Source organism: Mytilus galloprovincialis, chromosome 6 (assembly GCF_965363235.1).
Source record: "Mytilus galloprovincialis chromosome 6, xbMytGall1.hap1.1, whole genome shotgun sequence".
Taxonomy (NCBI): domain Eukaryota; kingdom Metazoa; phylum Mollusca; class Bivalvia; order Mytilida; family Mytilidae; genus Mytilus; species Mytilus galloprovincialis.
In genome coordinates, this window is record NC_134843.1 from 3,578,806 (window position 1) to 3,605,327 (window position 26,522).

The following is a 26,522-nucleotide window of genomic DNA, read 5'->3' on the forward strand; positions in this document are numbered from 1 at the left end:
GACGCAGCAATGTGGACATATAGTTTTCGAAGTCTGTATTCATCTAGGAAACTTAAACATTTCGTCCTTCTGAACCTTGTGTAACTCGAATTTAGAGAAACTATTTAAATGATCCCTTTTTATCATTTAATAACCTCTAGTTAAATAGTCATAAAAAAAACAGCTGTTTGTTGGTCCTCTTTGGTCATTATCTAGATTAGTAGTCGGTTAATCCTCAATGATCACAAAACGAGTCCTCCGGGACCAGTAATTTATAGCTTATAGTCATAAAGAACCAGAATTTTTTAGTCCTCTTGAGCCATTATTAATACTGTCAGTCAGTAAACCTTAACAATCAACAAAATGAGTTATCGGGGACTATACACATGATAGTCCCCAAGGACCACAAATCTTTTAATCTTTTAGGTTTACCATGACAATCAGCCTATTAATCCCAAACGTGTTCTATGTACCAAATTCTCTGTGACATTTATGTACTAAGTTCTCCGTGACATTTATGTACTAAATTCTCTGTGAAATTTATGTACTAAGTTCTCTGTGACAGTTACACGAAAATTATTTTATTCAGAGGGCCATAAACGTCCAGCTACTAAATTACATTACAGAAAAATATTAAAAAATTCGGGAAGTAAGAACGTAAATTGATTGATTTAATTTGGAACCACTTCTTTTAAACAACGGCTGTATAGTGGTTAAAACGAGAAATAATCAATAAAAACAACAGTTACTGCAAGTTGTCAGATGTTTAATCGAATTTAGAGAAACTATTTAAATGATCCCTTTTTATCATTTTATAACCTCTAGGGATGAATGTTATTACATAGATTAATATAATAAGAATGAAAAAATATAATTCATTTTTCTTCGGTTTTGCGCAATTTTATCATATAAGAAAATCTCATGGTTCATTAACGAATAAAAAGTATGTTGTTATTGACTAATTTTCGGTCACCAGAATTTGGAAATTCACTGCATTCAGAAGAAGTGGTGATCATAACAAAAACAAGATTGATTGATTGGTTGTTGGTGTCAAAACGCCACTTTTGGGCTATTTCGTGGCGGCTAGTTTTTATTTGTGGAGTAAGCCGGAGTGCCCATAGAAAACCACAGACCCTCGATATGAAAACTGACAATCCTAGTCAATCAAGATTGGAGACCGAGTGCAAAAAGAAGATTTAAACATTTGCACAAAAACTAGGATATATAATAAAGTTAACCAACTTAAAAATACATTCAGTTTATGATGCATTAACATCAACTCTTAAGTCTTCGGAGTAGTTATATATGCATGAGTTTTTTGTAAATTACATAATTTTGGTTAATATAATGTTAATTACAATTGTGATTATGTCTCAAAATAGCATCAAAATTTCATTATTGTTTTTCTAAAAAAAACAAAAAAAGTAGTTTTAACTTTTACCAACAAAGCATGCATTTTTATCAAAGTCACGTTTGTATAACATGCAATTAGTTTGTGCAAGATACCACGTCACATCAAATGATGTTTGGGTATTTTCAGTCTCCCTTGATAAAAACTTCTGTATAAAATGCAAATGTATGTCTTAAGACTGTGTTTGTGATGAAAAATTATTCTAGATAACAGTTTTCTCAAAGAACGCGCATATCCATTTAAAGAGACATCTTTCTTTCGGTTTTCTCATTTTCTCACTTTTAATCAAGCGGCAACATATCTCCTGTTTTTGTTAAACTTTGAAATTTCAAGTAAATAATTAATCTTTCCATTGTTATTTTCAGACCAATGTATCAACATGGATTGTGATATTAATGAAACGTCATCCTTACAGGAAGTGAATAACTTTACCGGAAACGATTCGGAACACACAATACTTAAAGGCATTCGGAACGTCTTTTACGACTATGGTCTTCCGATTGTTTGTTTGTTTGGAATTGTGGGAAATATGCTCAACCTAGCGATTCTTACAAGGAGAAAACTAAAGAGATCGTATCGTACTGTGGAGCAAGCTGCAAATGTTTGCTTGATCGGATTAGCATTGTCTGATTTATTATTCTGTACGTTTGCCTTTCCCACTACTTTCCTCCCTCGAGATAATAATTATCAGAGGAAGAATTTTATATTATATTATGGGATGTATTCAACAGCCTTTATTAACGTGTTTATTATGGCTAGTACCTGGATGACCGTTACAATGGCAACGGAACGATATATTGCAATTTGTCATCCGCTGAATCAGAAGTTGTTTATGACCTTGAGAAAGACAAAGTTAATCATAGTGATAGTCTATATCGTGGCGTTTGCTTTTAATGTTCCGGTTTTATGGAGATATAAAATTGAGGAAATTTGTATAATTAATTCTACAGACTTTATCTACCGATTAGATCCGGTACCTCTTGGAAATGACGCACTAAAGGACAATGTATATAGAATATTATGGGCCATTATGGGCAACTTTATCCCTCTTGTTATTCTTATTGGAACTAACATAAAAATATGTTGGAGAGTACATAAATCTTACAAATATCGACAGAGGTTTCAGGTGAAACACCGAGAACGGACTGATTCTAGTAACACTTTAACGGTTACCCTTATTACTATAGTTGTGATGTTCTTCATACTAGTTGCCCCATCAGAAATTGTTTTATTCTTTATTGCAGGAATAAGACGAGACGAAAATAACAGAGATCTACTAAATGCCATAGAGGCAACTATGAATTTTATGCAAACAGTAAACTTTTCAGTAAATTTTGCTCTTTATTGTATAATAAGTCCTTATTTCCGGCGGACATTGCGTTATATGTTTTGTTGCCATTGGTATCACACGAGAAGACAGTCATACAAATTAAGTATGTCGGAAAGTAATTATCATATGCCCCTGAAAAAGATGTCAGGATTATTAAGATAAAATATTCGTAACTTCAACTTATTCAAATTATTTAAATTACAATAGTAACATTTTATCTATAAATGATATACTCCTTCGCATATGCAAATAAAGCTTTATCTAGAATTGTGTTTATTGATTTAGCCTATTTCAAGATTATATTAACCTTTCAATCTAAAAGATTGTTGCTTAAGTTATATATTGATAGGAACTACTTACAATATACAAAGATATTTTTTATAAAGTAACATTACTGTATGAACATCTCAGTTTATCGACCATTTACAGGCCCTGATTATGGTCCAGTGACTGAACTAATAAGAAATGTTGCTGTCCATCAGATTGTCTTTTTCTAAATTTTCTGCCAAAAGGAGAGACACTTTTCTATGTGAACAGTGAACTCTGTGTGTCCCTGTTGTCTGTTAACATTGGATTAATGAAGTTTGTCATTTTGTGCATGTTTCGAAATTGGTAAATTTTACATGCATATCAGAATGAAAATATGTTAATAATAAATAAATTCGAATCCTGCTATTTACTGGATATTTAACGTGTTAGTTCAAATGAATATTGTCTGCAGAACGGTATGTCACCCTACACGGACATATTATCTTGACTCCGGGACTACCCATCTTTTCTCCTACTCATATATTCCTCACGCTCAGATGTGAAGCAGTACACACAATTTCAAGGCTTCGCTTTGATAGGATCGTTGATCGAACACAAGACCGCCTAAACTTGATGCGAACTCACAGTTATGAGAACCATACCAGCAACAAAATGGCAGGCGAGACAAAACATTGTTACGATAAAAGTCTGCAGATTCCATAGCCTCTTTGTTAGGTGACAGACATTTCATCGATGTTTAGAAATGCATGGGATTTTTTTTAAAACAATCAGGGATTTAATAAATACAAAATGGTGAACAACTTGAAGCATGACTGGAGCGCCCCCCCCCCCCCCCTCCCCCCTTTAGGAAAAGTTCTGAATCCGCCACTGAAAACAACAATTAGCCGACAGTACTACTCTTTTATAAAAATGTATATGATTTGTTTCGGTGTTTCGGTCTTTCGCTTCAACACTGAATCATTTGATAGTAACGGTTTATGCATACAGCAAAAGTGAAATTTATTAGATTAAAGTTAAGAATCGTTAACCAATATAATGATAAATTGTCATTGCAATTACCAAAGTATGATAAGGTACCACGACAAATTCCACGCTGTCTGCTCTTTGGTCGGGTTGTTGTCTCTTTGACATATTCCCCATTTCCATTCTCAATTTTATGCACACGTAACATAGTATTTAGTAACTAAATAAACTTAATATTAAAGGGCAGTGGTATCTTTATCATAGAATTGAGTTTAAACCGAAAGAACATTTGTTTTTATCTAATTGACGTCAGAATTCAAACTTAGCACAACAAAGAAACAACTTGCAGACGCTCCTGACAACTTGTAATAGCACCTCAATGAAGCTGACATATATTTTCCTGCTACAATAATTTATCCCGTTTATTTTTATCTTCATCGCCTTTTGTAAATATTTTCTTAATCGTCCCAATTGATCGGTATCTATGTGAACATTAATTAAATCATTGTGGCTTGCAAATCACAAACGAAAGTTAATTAATGTTCTAAAAGGCAATTTGTTGATGTGACAGGTCATTAGTTAACTACACCTCGATTTAATCATCAAAAACTCCATTACATCCGGGGATTCAGATCGGGGGATAAAATGTTACAAGTTTCTATAATACAAACCAATTCCCAATAAAAACACGTGATAAATGAGTCTATATCAAAAGTGCAAGACGTCTGCTCTATGTCACCTATTCATGTCATACTTTTTTTGGTACCTCATCTATCAAGAAAAAGCATCAAGTAAACAATCTATACTACCACGCACATTTAAAAACAGCATGCTACTGGTATGATCTAACGACGGTTTGTTCTGTCCCCGAAAAATCATTATTTAATAAAAGGGACAACAAACAATAAAAAAAAAGACACAAATAATCGTTCTACTCCTTATTACTCAACTAAAGTAGCATGAAGATGGAGACAAATGTTGCTTAAGACATATACAAGTGGATTTACAAAACATTGGTTTCTTCCGCACCATGTACTTGTATGGCAATCGTGACGTTTATATATTAAAACAGTAACCTGTAAATAGAGACAACTGATAACTCCACATTCCAGAACTTTCAGTGTTTGTTCAAACTTTAACGTACACTCCAAAATCTTATACCTTATCGTTCTATACTATATTTGTCACTAAAAAGTGAAAGATCTAAGAAATTTGTTGAACATTATTTTTTTATATAAGTTTTCAAATGACCAGTAATGCATTCTACAGAATGCCATCTTCCCGTACAAATACTCATACCAGAGGGCGCTTAACTGTTCCGGATGTATAAATACTCATACCAGAGGGCGCTTAACTGTTCAGGATGTATAAATACTCATACCAGAGGGCGCTTAACTGTTCCGGATGTATAAATACTCATACCAGAGGGCGCTTAACTGTTCAGGATGTATAAATACTCATACCAGAGGGCGCTTAACTGTTCCGGATGTATAAATACTCATACCAGAGGGCGCTTAACTGTTCCGGGTGTATAAATACTCATACCAGAGGGCGCTTAACTGTTCCGGATGTATAAATACTCATACCAGAGGGCGCTTAACTGTTCCGGATGTATAAATACTCATACCAGAGGGCGCTTAACTGTTCCGGATGTATAAATACTCATACCAGAGGGCGCTTAACTGTTCCGGATGTATAAATACTCATACCAGAGGGCGCTTAACTGTTCCGGATGTACAAATACTCATACCAGAGGGCGCTTAACTGTTCCGGATGTATAAACACGCAGCCACATCGAATGTTGAAATATTTATGTTAGAGCTGTAACTGTGTATACAGCATCTAGTGAATTCATAGATCTTTTTCTTTTAAAATGAAGTTATGGAGTATGGGAGACTTTCTGTTATCCCAATTACCATTATCAAAAATATTCCTGTTTCGTTGTTTCCACTCTTATAGTTGATGTGTCTCCCTCGGTTTTAGTTTTAAACCCGGATTTGTTTTCTCTTAATCGATTAATGACTTTTAAACAGCGGTATACTACTGTTGCCTTTATTTGGAGACTTCGGTACGTATGAATACGTCCAAACTGATTGTGAACGTTTCATTAAATGCATGTATGATTGGGGTTGTATCATGTTCTCTTGACGAAGTAAAATTTGGTTAAAAATTTATTGTTAGGTTCGTTTAGATGTACAGAACTCACAAATACAAAGCCCTATTTGTTTGGCTGAAAAGATAAATAAAAACGTCCGATTTATCAAATTGCCTCTAAAATACATGGTTGAATACAAACTGGAGTGACTCTCATACAAGTTTGAGATCTGACCGATGTAAAACCTGTCTTTGTCTAACAGTTATTCGAATGTGACTTTAACAAGACGCGAAAGAAAAAAAAACATGAAAAGGACGTTCAAACTCATTAGTCGAAAACGATGAGACAGGTATGGCATTCAGAAGCATATTGATAAAACGAGAAATGTTTGAAAAGACCGCCTAGATAGCATAGTTACTAACAATATACAGATCGCCCTAAACAATCATGATATCTAGAGAATCCAAAATATCGTCCGAGGGATTTCATTTTGAAAGGCAAGCTACGTTGTATATCGATGATAGATATCTAAGATATTGCGGCTATATAAGTTGCTACGATATTGAACGCAACCCTGGTAAGTGCATACGTAACATAGGGACATTGAATCTTCATGTTTAGTACGATTGTGTATTTTTATATTCTTAATTAAATCTACGCCTGTCCTGGTTTGATATATGTATTTAATATGTCAGTTTTCATATAAATATAAATGAAAAGGCATCCATGTATAAAAAAGAAGATGTGGTATGATTGCCAATGAAACAACTCTCCACAAGAGACCAAAATGATACATACATTTACAACTATAGGTCATCGTACGGCCTTCAACAATGAGCAAAGCCCATACCGCACATCTCAGAGATTATTTGACAGAACAAGTTAATATGGTCATTGCAATATTGTAAATACATCATATGATAATCTACGTTTATCAAAAGTATGTTTAATATATATAACAACAAGAGTGCACACACTGAAATGTCTCGCCGCCTTTATCATTGATTTTATGCTGATAGTCCTAAATGTAAAGATTTATTACAACTGTCACATAAACTTAACATTAACCAAGAAAACCAAACATTGATCAATGAACCATGAAAATGATGTCAAGGTCAGATAAACATGATAAACCATGCCAGGCAGACATGTACAGCTAACAATTCTTCCATACAACAAATATAGTTGACCTATAGCTTATAGTTTAAGAGAAACAGACCAAAACACAAAAACTTAACACTGAGCAATGAACTGTGAGAATGAGGTCAAGGTCAAATAAAATCTACGCGACTGACATATGATCATAAAATATTTGCATACACCAAATATAGTTGGCCTATTGCTTATTGTATTAAAAAATAGACCAAAACTCAAAAACTTTGACCACTGATCCATGAAAATGAGGTCAAGGTCAGATGACACCTACCAGCTAGACATGTACACCTTACAATCATTCCATACACCAAATATAGTAGACCAATTGCATACAGTATAGCAAAACAGGCCAAAACACAAAAACTTAACTATAACCACTGAACCATGAAAACGAGGTCAAGGTCAGATGACACCTGCCAGTTAGACATGTACACCTTACAGTCCTTCCATACAACGAATATACTAGACCTATTGCTTATAGTATCTGAGATATGGACTTGACCACCAAAACTTAACCTTGTTCACTGATCCATAACATGAGGTCAAGGTCAAGTGAAAACTGTCTGACGGGCATGAGGACCTTGCAAGGTATGCACATACCAAATATAGTTATCCTACTACTTATAATAAGCGAGAACTTAACAAAAAAATTTATATTTTTTTTCAAGTAGTCACTGAACCATTAAAATGAGGTCAAAGACATTGGACATGTGACTGACGGAAACTTCGTATCATGAGGCCTCCATATACAAAGTATGAAGCATCCAGGTCTTCTACCTTCTAAAATATAAAGCTTTCAAGAAGGTAGCTAACACCGCCGCCGCCGGATCACTATCCCTATGTCGAGCTTTCTGCAACTAAAGTCGCAGGCTCGACAAAAACCGGGTTTTTTTTTTTTGCAAGTTTTTTTACAAAGAAGTACCTTTTTATCGCATACTACTTTGAAGAAACGAGACAAAAGAGAAACGGTTATGACATAGATATAAAAAGATCTGGTATGATTGTCAATGACACAAATCTCCATCAAACACGCAGCCTTGGCTCACACCGAACAGCAAGCTATAAAGATACCAAGCTATGACATGTCTACATAGTATTACTGTGGTAAGCTTCTTTTTTTTAATTAAAGCGTTATGTCACCAAAAATATATTCTTTTGTTTTATAGGTCAAAATGTTGTTATTAATGATAATAACTTAAAGCTTTAATACCCGGAAGTAATCATACTTGTCCGTTGCAATCGAGTTATCAAATAAGGGAAATTGTGGTCAATGGTCATCAAAATCCTTTAGAAACCACGAAGATAGATACACCGAATAAAATAGACCTAGTGGCTAACAGTTTCTCAGAAACAGAAATAACCACATATTGGCAGCTCTCGAAACAAATTCGACACAACTTTTTATAAGACTATATTAGTAATCGGTAAGCAGAAAATAATTAACGATGGATGGTAAAACGCAGAACAAAGTAATATATTAACTTGTTAATGCGAAACTAAATTCCAAATTTATTTAATTTAAAAAGAATGTGACTGTTATTGATGACCGATGGATGTGAAAACAGATTACAGAGTAAAGCATGCTTACATGGAGCTTGATTAAAAATTTCAGGAAAATTCAATTTGTAGTCCCTGAGAAAAATTCGATTTGAAGTTGACGGGGTAAGAGTATTAAAACAAATGAAACACTTTAATAGGATTATAATAAAATGAATATAAGAAGAGTGGGGGCATACCATCAGACCTAAAGGGCATCTTGAGGTCAGGATGTTATAAATTCAAAACCCAAATGGCTATTATACTTTGAGACTTACAAAACGGATTATTTGACCTCACTCGCTCTCTCTCTCGTTCTCATTCCCATCTGTTATTTCTCTGAGCATTTCACACCTACATTATTAAGATATGACCGGGCATTAACAGATATATAAAAGATGTTTGAATAATTACATTCAATAAAATAAAAACATTATCAATGGAAAATCTTAAATCAAAAACAGCCAACCAAATACTTATAACAAATGTAAATATGCGAGATGTGTTCTTAAGGGCTGTTCTTATACAATTAATAACATACAATTTAGCAAAACTGTTGTAAGTAGCCACTACACTTATTTATCACTAAATAATGGTTTTATTAGTTGAGCAGTAGGGATATTAATTCTATAAGACTACATGTGTTATGGGATTTTTTTTTAAATACCAGCGTCGAGAAACAAGAGTTCACAGGATGAAATGGTCACGTTTACTTTATTAATTTTGTTTTAATCTTATGTTTAAGGTCTTTAAGATCAAGACCAAACTACAGACTGTATATGTATATCTTTTTAACATAAACAGTGCTCCATAAATTGATATAAAGGTCAACTGACCTCTGTCAGAGGGACATTTAAAGCTTAAATTAATGTTTAAAGTTGACTCGTAAATTAATGTAACAATAAAACGATGTCAATCTTATATGATTTTTTTTTTCAGACAGACATAAACATTTTATATCAAAATAACATAGTACTAGCCATTTTGACGCAAGAGAACTAAAGCAGAAGAACTGAACCAAGATACATTGTAAGTACATGTAGGTACGATGCGATTTGTAAGTCTTTATATAAGCATTCATTATACAATAATATACCGATAATCAGGTCGAGATCTGCAAATATTTCAAATTAAATTTGATAACCGTAATTCCTCGTGTAGGTCTCCGTTATACAATAAAGTGCTAAGAATCGGCTCAAAATTTGCAAAGATTCCAAATAGATGTCAAAGTGTCGTAATTCCACAAAACGCACACTTGACCATAAAGTCTTCATTATATAATAATAAAACAAATCTTCTAGCAATACAAAAGAACCATTCATTTACATTTTAAGTGTCTCGAAATAACACTATTACCATATGTATGTACGCTAGATGCTATAGATAATATAGATCAAAATTGGCTTTAGCTTTACATTATAGGAAAACATATTATACTGCAGTAGAGGTCGGAAACCCAGATAAAAAAAAAGGTTCCCGATAACATAAACTAATTGTTTTAGTGGCAATCGTGATGTGACTTAATATTTGCCTCGGATGTATACAGTACATCTGAAATATATATTTAACTTTTTTAAATAGCCTTTTTTGACATCGTCGTTACAGTTTAAAAAATGCTTCATTAAACTTTTTATTTGATAGAATGCTGATTTGGCTCTAGAGCTTCCTCATACATGTACATAAACATATCTATATCTTTGTTATAACAGACTTTTGATATAAACTTTCTTTTGTTTCTTATTTTCTTGCTTAACATTATGGGCAAGTTTATGAGGAAAGAGAGGTAATTCTAATTCAAAACATTTATATTTTAGCTTTTTGCATGTTACGTCCCTTTCAACGCGTACAGTTTTGCTGTTGCAGATTTTTCTTATGTGAGAAAACGTGTATTACAAATAGCCAAACAGATTAAGAGAGCTTGAACTTATGCAGTAATGCTTTTTCATAAGCCAATAGCATCGCACAGTTTAAAAAAGAAACGTCTTTTCCCTATACAAATCATATAGGCTATCCAACCCTACAGCAACAAAACTTACCCACTCTTATACTATATGATTTTGTTAACTAAACCTATAATATATCACGATTATTATATCAATGACATAAATCAGTGTCATCTTATTTAGGTAAAGTGACTACATTAAATGTACAAAGTAAAATCCAGTGGGAAAATAAAAATCAAAGAGATGAATAGCTCTGAGGGGAAAGACGGCCCTTGTTTCTATTTTTTAGGGGGAATATCTTTTGACAGTCTTCATATAAAGAATAAAAAACAGCTAGAACATGTATAAAGGTTGACAATATTGAAATCAATTGTTGTTTAATGTAATTTCTTTTCGTTTTACAGGTAGCCGGATTAAAGAAAATATCGTTTCTGACTACTTTTATGAATGAATGCAAATAATTTTTGTATAAAAGAGAACGAAAGATACCAAAGGGGCAGTCAAACTCATAAATCGAAAATAAACTGACAACGCCATGGCTAAAAATGAAAAAGATAAACAGACAAACAAAAGTACACACCTGTTTTCAAACAAAATGTGTCCAAACTAAATTGCGACATAAATAACAAACAAAAAGTGTTTTAGATTTAATTGTGGTATCCATGATGAGTTTATTTACATCCACTGGGTCGATGCCACTGCTGGTGTAGTTTTTACTCCCCGAGATCTAGAGTATCACCAGCCCCGTAGTCAGCATTTCTGTGTTGACTTGAATTATCATTGACATGGTCATAATTATCAATTATAAACTGTTAACAAAGCTTTGAATTTTTGAAAATATTAAGGTTTTTCTACCTCAGGAATAGATCCCCTTAGCTGTTATTGGAAAAAAATTTTATCAAATTTTGGTACTCGATGCTCTTCAACTTCGTACTTTATTTAGCCTCTTTAACTTTTTTTTTTATCTGAGCATCAATGCTGAGTCTTTTGAAGACGAAACACGCGTTTGGCGCAAATACACAATTTCAATCCTGGTATATATGATGAGATTATTTAAAACTAATAAGAAAATATAAACCAATTTTGAATAGGAAAATAGATGGTCTAAACGATAACATAATATTTGCCAGTCATTTGCAGATGTCAAATAATCACTTTAGTCTAGTATATTTCCGCTTAACTATTATAAAATAATTTTTAATGTGCAATCTCTTATAAAATTGTTTTTAGAATATGTATATCTAATAAGCCATACCAAACAAATTGATTTTCGTCTTCAGGAATTGTATATTATTAGCAATATCTGGTAGCAAGCAACATTGGACTTTTACTATTAGTTTGATCAGGGTTACTTCTCTTCTGCTATGATTCAGTCGGTATCTATAAGGTCTGCTTAAAGGCCACAATCGCTTTCTCGAGAAATAATCGCGAGAGGGGACAAGTGTCGTAAAGGTATAAATAAACACAATTCCATAAACAAAAATCGGAAACAGCTTTAGACGCACGTCTGCTGAAGTTCCTTATCCATTACTAATTACCTTAAGATGGTACCAAACACCTTGAGTAAAAATTGGCTCGTTTAATTTTAAGAATATTAAAAAAAAAATGTTTTACCCTTTGTCAAAAAATATTTTAAAAAAATTTAAAAATTTTGAACCTCAGTCTTTATCAGAAAACTGTCATTGGATTTTTATGTTTCAATAAAATTGAAAATTTGTATTAAGTGAGGTTATATTTTCTTTACCCCCCCCCCCCCCCCCCCCAATAAAATACACAGACACCAGACACACGAATTTTAAAATAACTGCATTCTAGTATCTTTTTGTTAAATTGAAGAAATTGCAGATGTGGAACTCAAGTCTAATGTTGGATATTCGCCATTTCTAGAAATTGCCGAATCATTGAAGTAGGATTTTCAAACCAAAATGAAAATATGAAAAAAAGTTTACGCATTACCATGAGCACAATTTTTTTTTTTGAAAAATAAGAAAGCTAACGAAGAAAAAGTATTAAATGATAAATAAAAATATTAATAAATATTTCGGAATACAAATAACCTCTGTCAGCAAGAGCAGTCTAGAACGTAATACAAAATACAAACCGGCCCCTTTATTTGCGTTTTGTGCATGGATCATTAAGAAATATATTAGAAATGTGGCCACACGTGGGCCAGTATTGGATATTATACTTCCTCTCAAATTAAGCCAAGTTAAGTTAGACCTCTGTAGCAAATTGTTTCCCTTCTTCCTTCAATGGGTATCCATGATTATGTGACATCGTGACAATAGCGAATGCGCGATGTCCAACAACCAAGACCTATCGACAAACTTAGCGTTTAACTACAATTTTGTGTACGGTACAAATGATATGGGGTATCTAAAATCGGGTACATCCACAGCAAAAAGCAAACAAAAAGCAAAGAAACAGCGCTTTTATTGTTATTCTTAATTTCATTCTTAATTTCAAAGTCACAGTGACTGTTCTTGGTCTGTTCCATGGCACATGGTGTACGGACAATGTAGACTGCAAACTTAGCACACCAGCTATGTTGTTCAGTCGTAAAGGGTGATTAAAAACTTTTCATGTAGGCCCATCAATGTGTTTTTATTATACCTAACGTTTTGTGTGTGTAGTAAAACAAGCCTATATTGTCTCAGAATAGGATTTTTTTTTTTGTTTCGAGGCTTAGAACCTAAGGATAATACCTGTACAACTTGAGTCGCATAATAACATAAAAAGAAGATGTAATAAAACAAGCCTATATTGTCATAGAATATGATATATGTTCTGTTCGATTCTAAGAAACTAATAAAAAAAATATATACATTGTTTGCGTTATTCGTATAACAACCTACACTGTCTCGTGGTATAAATAATTTACTCTACGGTAAGAAAGTTAGAATAAATACTAAAGATTATGGATCCCTGTGTACTGTTCATCATGAAATAATACAGTAGTAAGTATAAGACACCTTTAAAATAAAGAGACAAACAAGCATTGCATTCCACCCCAGTGGGTTTTTTTTTTTTATCAAAAATGCCATATAAGCGTAAGGTTTGGCTAGTCTTCCTCTACCACCTCGACCACGGAAATGTTGTCATTGTACTGGTGTCCACTCCTCTCTTTCTGGTCGTCTTTGTCCATTTACATTGTCATATTCTCTACCTCTCGTGTTGTTTGCTCTCTTCTGAATTTTACCGTTTACAACCACAAAGTCTTTTTCACGGCCAATTCCGTTCAGTACTGTCATCATATTTGACAATTGTACTCGTGCTTCTGATGTCAGTTCATTTTCAATTTAAACTTTTTGATAGTATCGTGAATATTTCAACTTTATCTTACTTTTCATCAACTTCACTTTCTGTTCTTCATTTTCCACCGAAGCTATAACAAGCCCTGGGCGACTTCCTTTGCTTTCTATTTTTGTAGCTTCAACAACTCGAACATCATGCAAACGTAAACCATCTCTAATGATAGCGGGTACATGATTTTTTGTCAACTCAGAGTCTGTCTTCTCCGCATCGGTTTCTGGGAGAAATTTAACTACAAATTTTGTCTCTCTCTGTATCGGTTGAGTAATTGCTGCCTGTGTACTGATTAAATATGTGCGCACTTTATCCGAGACTTCGGTATGTATGCTTTTAATATCGCTCTTTAGTTTATTTACGATGCCGTCAATCCATTTGTTTACTGTGTTCATTTGAGCTTTAAAATCGTCTTTCACTTTATTCACATCTTTATTTATTGTATTGTCAATCATTTTGCTAATATTTTCAACAAAGTTTTTAGCAAAAGTATTTTCTAAATTGTAAATACATGTACGTTCAAATACTTTGTCATTCATATCTTTCATCTCAACAGAAAGATCATACATGCGTGTTTTTAATTCACCCAATTCGTTACCCATGTCATCTTTTTTCAGACGTTTATTTGTCTCTTATTCGGTTTCTGATAAATGTTCATTAGACCGAGCACTTTTTAACTTATTGTCAGTGTTAGATACATCGTTTCTTCTGTCTGTAACCCCCAAGGGTGACTGGGGAATAGAAATATGGTCACTTGGTCTTCTGCCGACCGGCAGTAAAACGCTTGCCGAAGTGGGGCGTCCGTTTGGCTGTGCGGGATGTATCAAGTTCGCAGTTACGTCCGGTCAGATTGGGGACGTTAAATCCGATGCCTCGTATAAAGAGAGTGTCACGCTCTTTGCACGTTAAGAACCCTTGCAACAACTCTTTGAGGGGTCCGTAGGTGGCCTGTTGCAAGGCAAAATTTCTGTCCCTAACCAATATACCCTCATTTTCCAGTGGCAGTCCAACCTTCCCCAACCATCATCCCAGATGGCCTCTATTGTGACAAGACCTACCTATTGTATTTATTGTGAACTTGTTCTCGTACTGAATATGTATGAAATATTTGCCACTGGACGTTAAGCAACTAACAATCAATCAATCTTCTGTCTGTATTTTTGTTTTCTGGATGTATTGTCATTGTATTTATTTGTGTTTGTTTTTTTTTCTTCTCCGGACTAGTCCGCCATACTTTTTACTCAACAACCAAATATCCACTGGATAATTTCAATTCACTTTCTTATTTAACTTATTTATATTCACAGTGATAGCTTAATGATGGTTAATAAACAATTATGAATGTACCTGACTTGAAAAAAAAACTCGGAGTCCACAAATGAATAAATATACCGTAAATAGCACTTTTCAATCTCAGCTAAATACCTTGTAAGCACTGTTTAAAGTAACTTTCTAGATTATGTTTAAAACTTTTGAAAATGATATTATTTTATCATTTGTTTGTTGTTTGTTGTTGTTGTTTTTTTTATTTTTTTTTTTTATCATTTTACACAATACACTTTCCAGTATCCAAATAATTGTTTGTACCTTACTATATATTGTTTTTCACTGAAAACGTACAACTGAGGTGTATTTTTCGGAATTTGTCGAGTATCGTGGAAAGCCATGTGATAATGTTACGGAAAGGCATGTGCTAATAATCGAAGCATGTGATAAATTTTTCATATCAGCCCGGTAAACACCATTTCGGAAAGATATGGAATTCACGTTGATTTAATGCTATTATCACACTGTAAGAATTATATGTTATTTCCTCTAAGTATATGATAAATTGATTCATTAAATTTGAAGAATTGCCTAAGCCGTGTGATATGACTTTTGTTATCAACTGCTTCGGTTTTATATCAACTGCTGCCGGTTATTATCGCATGATTTGCTGTAACGTTATCGGATGACATTTTGACGTCATTCGGCAAATTCCAGAAAATATACCTCACTGGTACGTTTCTTTGTGTAAAACATATTAACGGATGAAATTCTAAAAATTTCTGTTTAACGTGCATTGACGAATATTTCACTGAATACGAAAAACGTGTGATTTTATTGACAATTAAACGACGGACCACTATAGCATAACGATACTATACTGTAAGCAACTGTTGACTATTGCATGGCCTTCGGCGATACCCATTCAGTATTGTGAGCAAACAAAATTAATGCTTCTGAAAAGCAAAACTAAGATAAGGTTTAAAAGTCAATAAATCCATGACTGTTGGGAACATTTAAAACTCATTCTATTTTAAGTAAATACTTTGAAACGTAAACAATTACGGAACGACATGTACTGTTTTAGTCACACCGTCGAATAATTATACCCAAGAGAGATCTTGAGTTGAGAAAACAAACAGGTATAATCAGACGTAGTAATATTAGAGCTGTTAATAGGAAGAATCTGCTTGAAAATTAATTAAAACATATAAGTTTCTGGACACGATTCTTGATATGAACTCATTATCTTGTTCATAGTTATAAATCACAAGAAAGGCAGGTGTTCAGATTAGGAAAGGAAGAAATTATCCGCTATTAATAATTATAAATAAGGACAGTTTTACAGATACTATATTTTAATTCGGGTTTTGTTTTTATCTTATTACAAAAAGGCAATAATGAACAAGCCAAGTAGTTATTTATTAATCCTAAAACTGTAGATAGTGACAGTGCTAGGGTTCAAATTCTGGTCATTTGGGGATATATTAACAAAAACGTATGTTAGTTACACGTCCTTGATATTAATAATTATAGCGCATTGAGAAGCTAATTCCAATTTATATTCAATTGTAAAACGTACAAATTGTCACTGGAATTGTAGTTTTAGTTTTGATAATCGGTCATATGTATTTTGTTCTAAATTAAGATGTCTTATCAGAACTTCTGTGTATGAATAGTAATCAAAGTACGCATATTAAAGCTTTTGTTAGAGTGCAGTAAACTGTTGTGTGTAACCGAAATGCATTTTAATTCCCATACCTAATTGATCTCCTAGCCAAACGTTTTCTCGCAGATCTAATTAAACGAGTCTATTTTTTCGGCTCATTGAGCTTGTTGATGATGAAATGTCACTTGACAGTGTACGATTAATAGCCACAGAATGGTAAGATGTACTAAAATGTTTTATTTTTAAGCCGTGCTATTATTGTATTCTTTAAGATTGGAATGATTCGGGTTTTTTTTTTTCGGTTACATTGGGAAATCAAAAGCGTTAACTGTTGTATATTTTAGGCTTGCGTGGTCCAAATGGCGTCATAAGCTATAACCATCAATCGGCGTATTGTATCGCCTTGCCTTCTTTATTTTGAAATACTAGACTATTCTAACCAAAATACAAATAGTTTATTTTGTCATTATAACGGAACGGTAAACAACTGTCATACAAGTGGGAAGTTTAGCTAGCTATAAATATAAATTATAACATGGCAGTTTCATATCAGACCCTTATCAGCCTTAAGTCATGATTTTAGCCTGAGAACCGACAGGCTCGAGGGATGATTTTGACCATGGGCTTATAAGGGGTCTGACATGAAAAATGACATGTTATGTTTTTTTTATCATATTCTTCAACAGATGACATATAGACAAAAACTATTTTTAAAACTTTGAAAAAATGCTTTTGTTATAATGTTTGTTAAATGCATTTTTTAATAATATATTTTCGTTTCCCTCAGTTTTAGTTTGTTACCCCTATTTTGTTATTTGTCCATGGATTTATGAGTTTTGAACAGCGGTATACTACTGTTGCCTTTATTGTTCCTGATTCCTAATATTTATTTTGTATCCAACTTTGTTAGGCCACGGTTTTTTTATTTGTTGGTTTACGGATCCGCCGACCCGATTTTTCCGATTTTCAGAATAAAAATAAAATTGACTTTTCATGCTTTTTTATTCCCGCCGACCCTTATAAATGCATTTCCCCTGAATTATAATTAAAATTTTCTTTTTTATGAAATGAAATGCATTAATCATAACACTTTCTGTTGTGAAAAATAAAACTTCCAATTTACGTTTCTAAAAATAGACAAATCAATTATAACTGACCTTGAAATGTCTTTTGCGCAAATAATTTTGCGGAACGAAACCTGTGTTTAAAACCAATTACAAAATAAGTTCGTTTCCCTTATTTGTCATCAGTCCGTAAGATGTATCATGTCAGAGAAATAGACTTGGGCAAATGTGGACAGGTGGAATACATCAATTAAAGTACTGAATATTAACAAATCATTTGAAATTTTCTTGTTTCATAGATAACGAAAAATATCGATCATTGGGATAAAAACCGGATTGCATGACAACTGATTAACCCGATTTTGTTGTTTTTCCAGTGGACGAGTCTATTACGTTTTTCGACACGTGTGTTAAAACTTATTTTTGTACGACGTTTTTACATTTTTTTCTTAATCAGTTTTTGTGCTTGAAGATCATTATTCACCAAGTTTTCTGGAATTGATTGAGAGCTACCCGAATCTGTTTTTCTTGTTTTGAAATAACGATTTAATTTCGTCTTTGTCCGTGCAACCCCCCTTTTTTACAGGAAATTATTAAACAATGTCATGCGATGTTCATGATCACTGATCAATAATATATCATCGAACTGAATGTTAAGAAATGATGACAAAACAGCATATAAGACAAACATTTCGTTAGTAAGGTGAAATATATATTTATTTTGCATATTTTTTCTGTTTTCAAAGATATTTTTTTTCTTTTTTTTTCCGACCGACCGACCCGACTTTTTTATGGGAAAAATCCGTAAACCAACAAATTAAAAAACCGTGGCCTTATATCTGAAAAAAAATACCCTAAATAAATCACTTGATATCAAATCTGAAGCATAACAACTAAAGACCAAACTTAAAAAAAAAAACAGATAATTTCATCTTAATGAAATAAAAGACCACGTCGAGATGTTTCTTAAATTGATGACGTGTAAACATTATTACCTATTTTTATTTTAAATCTTTCAGTCTCTATGTGAATTTTACTTAAATCCAATTACGTACATTTCCGATCATTAATCTTGACTTCATTAACGATAAAAAAAAATCTACGACAGCAAGAAACAGAACACATGCTTTTTTTTTAGAATCTGATGTACAGTAGTTGTCGTTTGTTTATGAAATTTATACGTGTTTCTCATTTTTCGTTTTCTATATAGATTAGACCGTTGGTTTTCCCGTTTGAATGGTTTTACACTAGTAATTTTGAAGCCCTTTATAGCTTATTGTTCGGTGTGAGCCTATGTTACGTGTTGAAGGCCGTACATTGACCTATAATGGTTTACTTTTATTAATTGTTATTTGGATGGAGAGTTGTCTCATTGGCACTCACACCACATCTTCTTATATCTATAAACTTTGAGATTATCCTTATGACACTTTCGGAAATAAACTTTGAGATAATCCTTATAATAATGACACTTTCTGAAATACACTTTGAGATAATCCTTATGATTATGACACCTTCTGAAATAAACTTTGAGATAATCATTATAATTTTGACACTTTCTGAAATAAACTTTGAGATAATCCTTATGATTATGACACTTTCAGAAAAATATGATTTTCGTAAAGTCAATCTCCGAAGATTACTGTTGCCATTGTTAATATAAAGAATAAGAATATGTGGTATGATTACCAATGAGACAATCCACCAGAGATCAAATGACGTAGATGTAGGTCAACAATAAAACAACAGAGTCTCTACTGTATAGTATGCTATAATAGACCCGACATGACAAAATGTAAAACAATTCAAACGTGAAAAAAGTAAATTTAGCAACGAACTGATTTGTGTACAAAGCAATAAACGAAAAACGAAATAATAAACAGCGACAAACAACAACTACTGAATTGCAAGCTCCTGAAATAATAAGTTTAAGCAGATTTTTCTTTTTTTCAATCAGCATAGATATTGAATTATTATTCCCAACAGAGAAAAACTAAGAGAAAGAGAATGCAATACAAGAAAGTGTCAAAAAGCCTATTAGTTAGGTCAAGGTCGAACGGGACAGCATTTTATATCTTCTTTTGTCCTGAACTACAAAATTAGCTCAATACTGAAAATCTGGTTATGAATATTCCAGCTACGAGATGTGGTCAATAAAATAGTAACGCATTCAAAATCATACGTCAACAGTGTATTGTTCGATGAAGTACAGTCTTAAAAAATTTCAGAAAGATTTGAAGCTGACGTCCGTACAATGTGAACATATTATAAATAAATCATTTTCATCGCATTTATGTAAATGTTAACATATCTATGCAAATGTACGGCCATTGAACATTTTAACTCCGAACATTTAATTCAAATTAATATTTTCTTGGTTTATAACTGCATGTCGCTGTAATTCGAATTTCTGCCTTTTCTAGAAATTTAAAAGAGAAAACGCACAATGGTGCAATGTAATTGCAAGGCTTGGTAACTATCATTACAGAGTTAAACGTATTTGCTGTTTCATTTAATGTGTTCTTGCATAATGTTTAAGATGATTTCTTCTCAATTTGTTTCAAATAAACGATAACAACATTACATTTTCTAACTTTCACTTTCCCCAAGGAAAATTCAAGACCATTAAAATGATTTATGTTCCAAATGGTTTAAGATTCTATATAAATTAATACATTGTCTTCTTATATTGTCCTTTGAGATAAGTGCTTGTAAGATGATGTGGTAGTATTTTTTATATTCTTTAATAAACGAAATATTAACCGAAATCATATCAGAATTTACACGATTTCGCTTATTTACATCTTTAAGAATTCAAAGCACTTAACAAAAAACCCATGATGCAATATTTTCTTTGTTGTTTAGATCCACATCATTGATATGTCAAATGAGGAAGATATTACCCAATCGAAACGTATTCGTTACCGCTTTTGAAAAATAATAATTAAAATATCTGAATCAAGGATATTTCAACATATCTATAAACTGGAATCACGAAGAAAATATACAAAAAGACTGCAGCAGAATGCTAGATACTGCAGGGGCGGATCTAGTCATTTTCCAAAAAGTGGATTCCCAATCCAGGATAAAGGGTAGGAGGGACCCAACCATATGTCCCTATCAAAATGGATTGATCTTCCTAAAATAAGGGGGGTTTCAACCCCCCGGGACCCTCCCCTTGATCCGCCATCTACAACAATGTACAAGTGGCGTGATACAACCATGTACTCCACAGTCGAAACTATTTTTTTAGATCTAATTTCGTAAATAAATTTTTTCAGAATAATGTTTTATTATCCCCCTCGTTTATAGCAGTCCCAAGTAATTATAGGCCTTGTTGAGAATTTCCCTAAAGCTCTTACATTTGCAAGTTTTATCGAGGTTAGAGCAATTACTGTCTTCTAATTTACATTTGTGCATATTTTCAACATTATCCAGCTACAATATTTATGTAATTACGATGTTCGCAAAATAACATGATTCAATTTTCAGATCTCAAAATGGAACAAAGAATAATTCAAATAAAATTATTACGACTTCTAAAGTAAATCCTAATGAAATTTATTTTTAAATTCCTCGTATTTTATATTTCATCATTAGACGTTTACGACGAAACACATCAAAGGGCTATTTTCAACTTGAATAGGAAAGTCATTTCCTGTCATTTTGTATGAAGTCTTGAAAACTAATAGTTTAAAAAGTTAAACTGAACATTCAGACCGTGTTTGTTAGATGATGGCAATTTAAAATTCAGAAATGCGAATCAAACGCATTCAAACTATTGGATTACCTCTATGTTTAATTCTAACTGGTAATTGAACTAAAAAGTGATGCTTTGTTTGTAGTCTGCTTACTGAATGCTTCATTTCAATCCCACACATTTCGAAAAAAAAAAACATGTTGTGCTATGGAAAATATGAGTATTCTTGTCTTCTTTTTGCATGAACCCCCTGAGGGGTTCATGCTTATATATTGGCGAGTTTTGGATGTGTCTATGGGCCACTCGATATCTCTCGGCCGGAAGTCAGAATTAAATTCTCGGAACGTCTCGAAAGTTTTCGGTCATTTATACAGGTCTTAACAGGTTGTTATCTACGTCTTTGATATAGTCCCTTGATGGCCCTTGACGACGCAATTATATTTGTTTTAAAACGACCACTGTACTCTGTGTGTATCTGGGTCAATTATAACGTGGTATTGTCTGTTGTCTGGATAACATGTAAACTAATTATGTTTGAAGATTTAACCACGGGATACTGTGTATTTCATCATAGACTTACGGGAGAGAACATTCCAGTTAAAATATTAATATTAGATCGGAAAACAGAAAGATAATATTCTTATCAAAAGTATTTTTCAATCGGAATCAAAGAAATATATACAAAATATAACTGTATTTGTGTTTCTGAAGAAACTAACAATGATTGAAATCAGAATATTTTCAGAGTTGCAATTAAGAAATAAGTTTTTTTATATGACAAAATACTCTGACTGTTTTGGTATTTTTAAATATTCATTTGTAAAGGAAGCATAAAAATTAAATCTAAATAAATTCTTGCATCCTACAAAAAAAATTGTTTATAAACAATAATCATTATATATTTACGTTAATTATTTCATACCATTTAGTATTTAGGTTTTATGAGTAATTATTATTTACTTTTATGTATTTGAATATTTATCCATAAAACAGAATGTAAGATAAATTTATTAAATATTAAAATTTTAAACGGTCGTGAATAAAAATACTTGTGTGTTTTCAATTCTTTAAGCATGATTTTAAATCCTTGCAGCTCACAACAACCGTAAAACTAATTTACCATAATCACAACAAACTTGAATTACAACCATGATGTCCATAATGTTGATTATTTTATACTGTTTTAGTATGGATTTAGAAGTTTTTGCTTATATTTTGTATAGTTATATATTCACATAGTGGAATGTTAGAATTTAAAAATAGATTCATCCGATAAATAAACTGTCCATCCGTATAAAATACTTGACGTTCGTGTTTATTGATATTATATATATATTCAATAGAATTTGAAAAAAAAATACTAACAGGAACGTTACTTTATTATAAAAGTTTTGTTTGTTTTAATAGTTTAACCTTATAGCATCTACATAGTTGTACTATGGTACGGTTTTGAAAATTGTATTCATTGTGTTGATCAACTACTAGTATCCGTCACGTCTTGATTCATTCACATTATAGATCACATTTCAAAAGCACACTATCGGTTTGCGTTCTCAAAAATTCCGGATAAAATGTCAATGAATCCGGAGTCAAAACATTTAATGTAGGCCGTTTGACATTCGAATTCAATTATTAGATTAAGATATGTGATGACGCAAATGCGTATTCTTTTCCTGAGTATCAGTGAGATGCTTTCTATTTACTATTTCGTGCGCTAAAATACTACTTGCATGCAATACTATTAAATTCACTCGTGACAGCTTAGAATGAAATTCAAAACAGTGTGGCTGTGGCCATTGATTGACACATTAAATTTATCCATTGACTGGGACAATTTGCGTGAACGTTTGTATGTAACGACTACTGTTCACGACGTATCTACGATAGACATTTAAACTGTGGGATCACCAAAGGTTCTCAACACCTTAAGGGCATACGATACAGTTACAGGGAAGGTAATGACGTTGCTAACGTAAAATGTTATTTTCGCGACGTCAAACTGTGACATATCGGGAAAAGATGCATTTTTCGACTGATTTTTATCATTCAAACTGATTTAATTTGAAAACTAGTTCATGGACCCCTATTTTTTAAAACAGCAATTTGTTTCATTTTGCAAGGAGATTATGTGACCCAAATTTTATAAAACTGTAAATAGCGCAATTTTTTCAATTTTGATAAACATGCAGCAAAAAATGACGTTTTTTCCTCTATCCATGAACATTTGATAAATATAGAGTTATTTCGGAATAAAAATTGCATAATTTTTAATGATACTTATAAAATACAGAAATTACCGATTATTTAACAAAAACCATTTTGTGTTTATCTTTTAAAACAAAAAAGTTATGTCTTTCTTTCGAAAAAGAAAATACGGACACAAATCTGAATTTTGAGCAAATATACAAAATTTCAAACTCATTTTACTCAAAAAGTAGCTCATGAAGGTATATTTTTTATTACATATTTGATTTAAGGAGGTAAAAAATAGCCTATATGCAAATTTTCATCAACTTGTAAATACAGGTTCAAAACTGTATCGTATGCCCTTAATAGAGTAATTCGAAAAATTAATCAGAAATAACACGATGTTTTGATTTATATCAATTATATAAATCAAAACATAAAGGTTATTCCTGATTAATTTTTCGAATTATTTTATAATTAAAGGCGTTAAGAAACCTTTGGTGACCCCACAGTTTAAATGTCTATCGTAGGTACGTCGTGAACAGTGGTCTTTACATACAAACGTTCACGTAAATTGTCCCAGTCAATGGATGAATTTAATGTGTCAATCAATGGCCACAGCCACACTGTTTTGAATTTCATTCTATTTTCGATTTTGTTAAATTCAGGACACGGCAGAAAGAGCTTTACATGTGACTTTCAAGCACGGTCATTATTACTAACGGTATACTGAACCCGAGTTGTTTCTCTTTTAATTCTTTTTGGAGTCACTGTCCTATTATAAACTTTGACCTTTTCGAAAAGCTAAGGATTGTCTACCCAAGGAATAGGATTCCTTAACTTTGTAATTGTATTTAGCCTTTTTAACTTTTTTCATTCGAGCGTCACTGATGCTTTTTTGTAGACTTAACTCGTGTCTGACGTACATCATTTTAATTATGGTATCTTTTTATATATACATACCTTTTTATATAAATTGGTTATTTTGATAGTGTGTACAGGTATTCATAAACTTCTGAATTCAGAAATTCTTCGGCAAAACTAAGTTTCCCTGTAGAATGTTTGAATTGATTTAAGTAAGATCAAAATAAGTCTTTTCATAAGAGGTCCCAATCAATTGCATGCCACAGGTTTCACGGCATACAACATCTACCATGAGTAAAGACAGCTTCAAATACGAGTTGAGAATATAAAGGCATTCATGTAGGAAACAAAATATAAAGATATGATAGATAAAATAAATGCATCCAGAATTCCAGATTATAAAGCAAACTGAGTGCATAAATTTATATTGCGATAGGTTTGTGCAATTTGCATGAGTCATCCGGTTAGTAGAAATTAGGATTTGCCAAAGGGTTATAATCGGAAAAATTATGTACATTCCCAAGTAATAAATAAAATAGTCGAGCTTTAAAATAACTTTTCAAATAGAAGCTGTAAATATAAACTTTCAACTGGCTTATTCTATTCACAGTCAATTATTTCAATTCAAAAGCAAACACAAATTCAGCAACAATCTTTTGGTGACCCGGCAGTCAGCGGTCTTAGGTTCATGTATTGCTTTTCTTTTTTTTTTTTTTTTTTTAAAGAAAGCAACTTGTTTTGCTAATGACAAATGTATTTTTATATTGATTAGACCGTTGGGTTTCCCGTTGAATGGTTTTACATTGCTCATTCTTAGGGCCCTTTATAGCTTGCTGTTCGGTGTGAGCCAAGGCTCTGTGTTCAAGGCCGTACCTTGACCTGTAATGGTTTACTTTTATGAATTGTTTTAACATTGGATGGAGAGTTGTCTCATTGGCACTCATATCACATCTTCCTATATCTATTTGTCTATATGACCTTTTGTGTTTCTTTGTTACATAATTTATTTGTTTGTTTTATAGTGATTGAGATTATAACACCCTGTTGAATGGTGTACCCCCAGTTTATACTTTTTTACCTATTATGATAGGTTTCTTTGTTTTGTTCATACATCGTTGTCAATATATGTAATTTGTATGCGACTGCCAAACAAGTGAGAAGTTTAGCTAACGATTAAACCAAGTAGAATTCACCATTTTCTACAAAAGAAAATGTAAGTCAGGAATATGGCAGTTGTTATCCATTCGTTTGATTTATTTGACCTTTTAATTGCAATTTGGTTTCAGACTTACAGTTTTGCAATTTCTCTGAGTTCGGTAATATTTTTTATTGTTATAATTACTTTTAAAGAGTTGTGACCTTTTAAAGTCATTTTTATTAATGTCTGTTTCACATTTCATAAAAAGGAAAACATGAAAGGTACAACATCAACATCAAAAGCTGACAGTGATATAAAGCTATACAAGGTATAGAAACTACATTTATGGAGACTTAATTCGCCAACACTGGTATGACCACCTGGTTCTGACCATAACATCTCTGTAACTATTATTTTCAAAAGCTATTTTGACTAAGACATTTTATTATGTGTTGTTTATTACTTTCAAGTAAAAGGGTCCAACTGATCGCCATCACATTTTATTGTGTCTGAGATAAGAATTTTAACACATTAAAAGTAAATGAACTTAACAGGAAGCTCATGTCTCACCGAATATTCCTTTCGTCACTCAAGGTTATCAACGGATATTTTTTTGTAAACCAATTGTCTACGGGGCAATGACTTA

General features: G+C 32.5%; 2 protein-coding genes across 6 annotated transcripts in view; one reads left to right on the plus strand and one right to left on the minus strand.

Annotated features, from left to right (window-relative positions):
* LOC143078723 (putative G-protein coupled receptor B0563.6) overlaps positions 1 to 2,987 on the plus strand; it is a 47,917-nt gene extending 44,930 nt beyond the window's left edge. For both annotated transcript variants that reach the window (XM_076253656.1, XM_076253657.1), the window contains exon 2: positions 1,756 to 2,987. In XM_076253656.1, the coding sequence (XP_076109771.1) occupies positions 1,770 to 2,882 (1,113 nt within the window). In that variant the 5' untranslated portion in view covers positions 1,756 to 1,769 and the 3' untranslated portion in view covers positions 2,883 to 2,987. The remainder of the gene's footprint in view (positions 1 to 1,755) is intronic.
* LOC143078722 (CD109 antigen-like) overlaps positions 1 to 26,522 on the minus strand; it is a 356,264-nt gene that overhangs the window by 142,504 nt on the left and 187,238 nt on the right. The gene's annotated exons all lie outside the window — the stretch shown is intronic.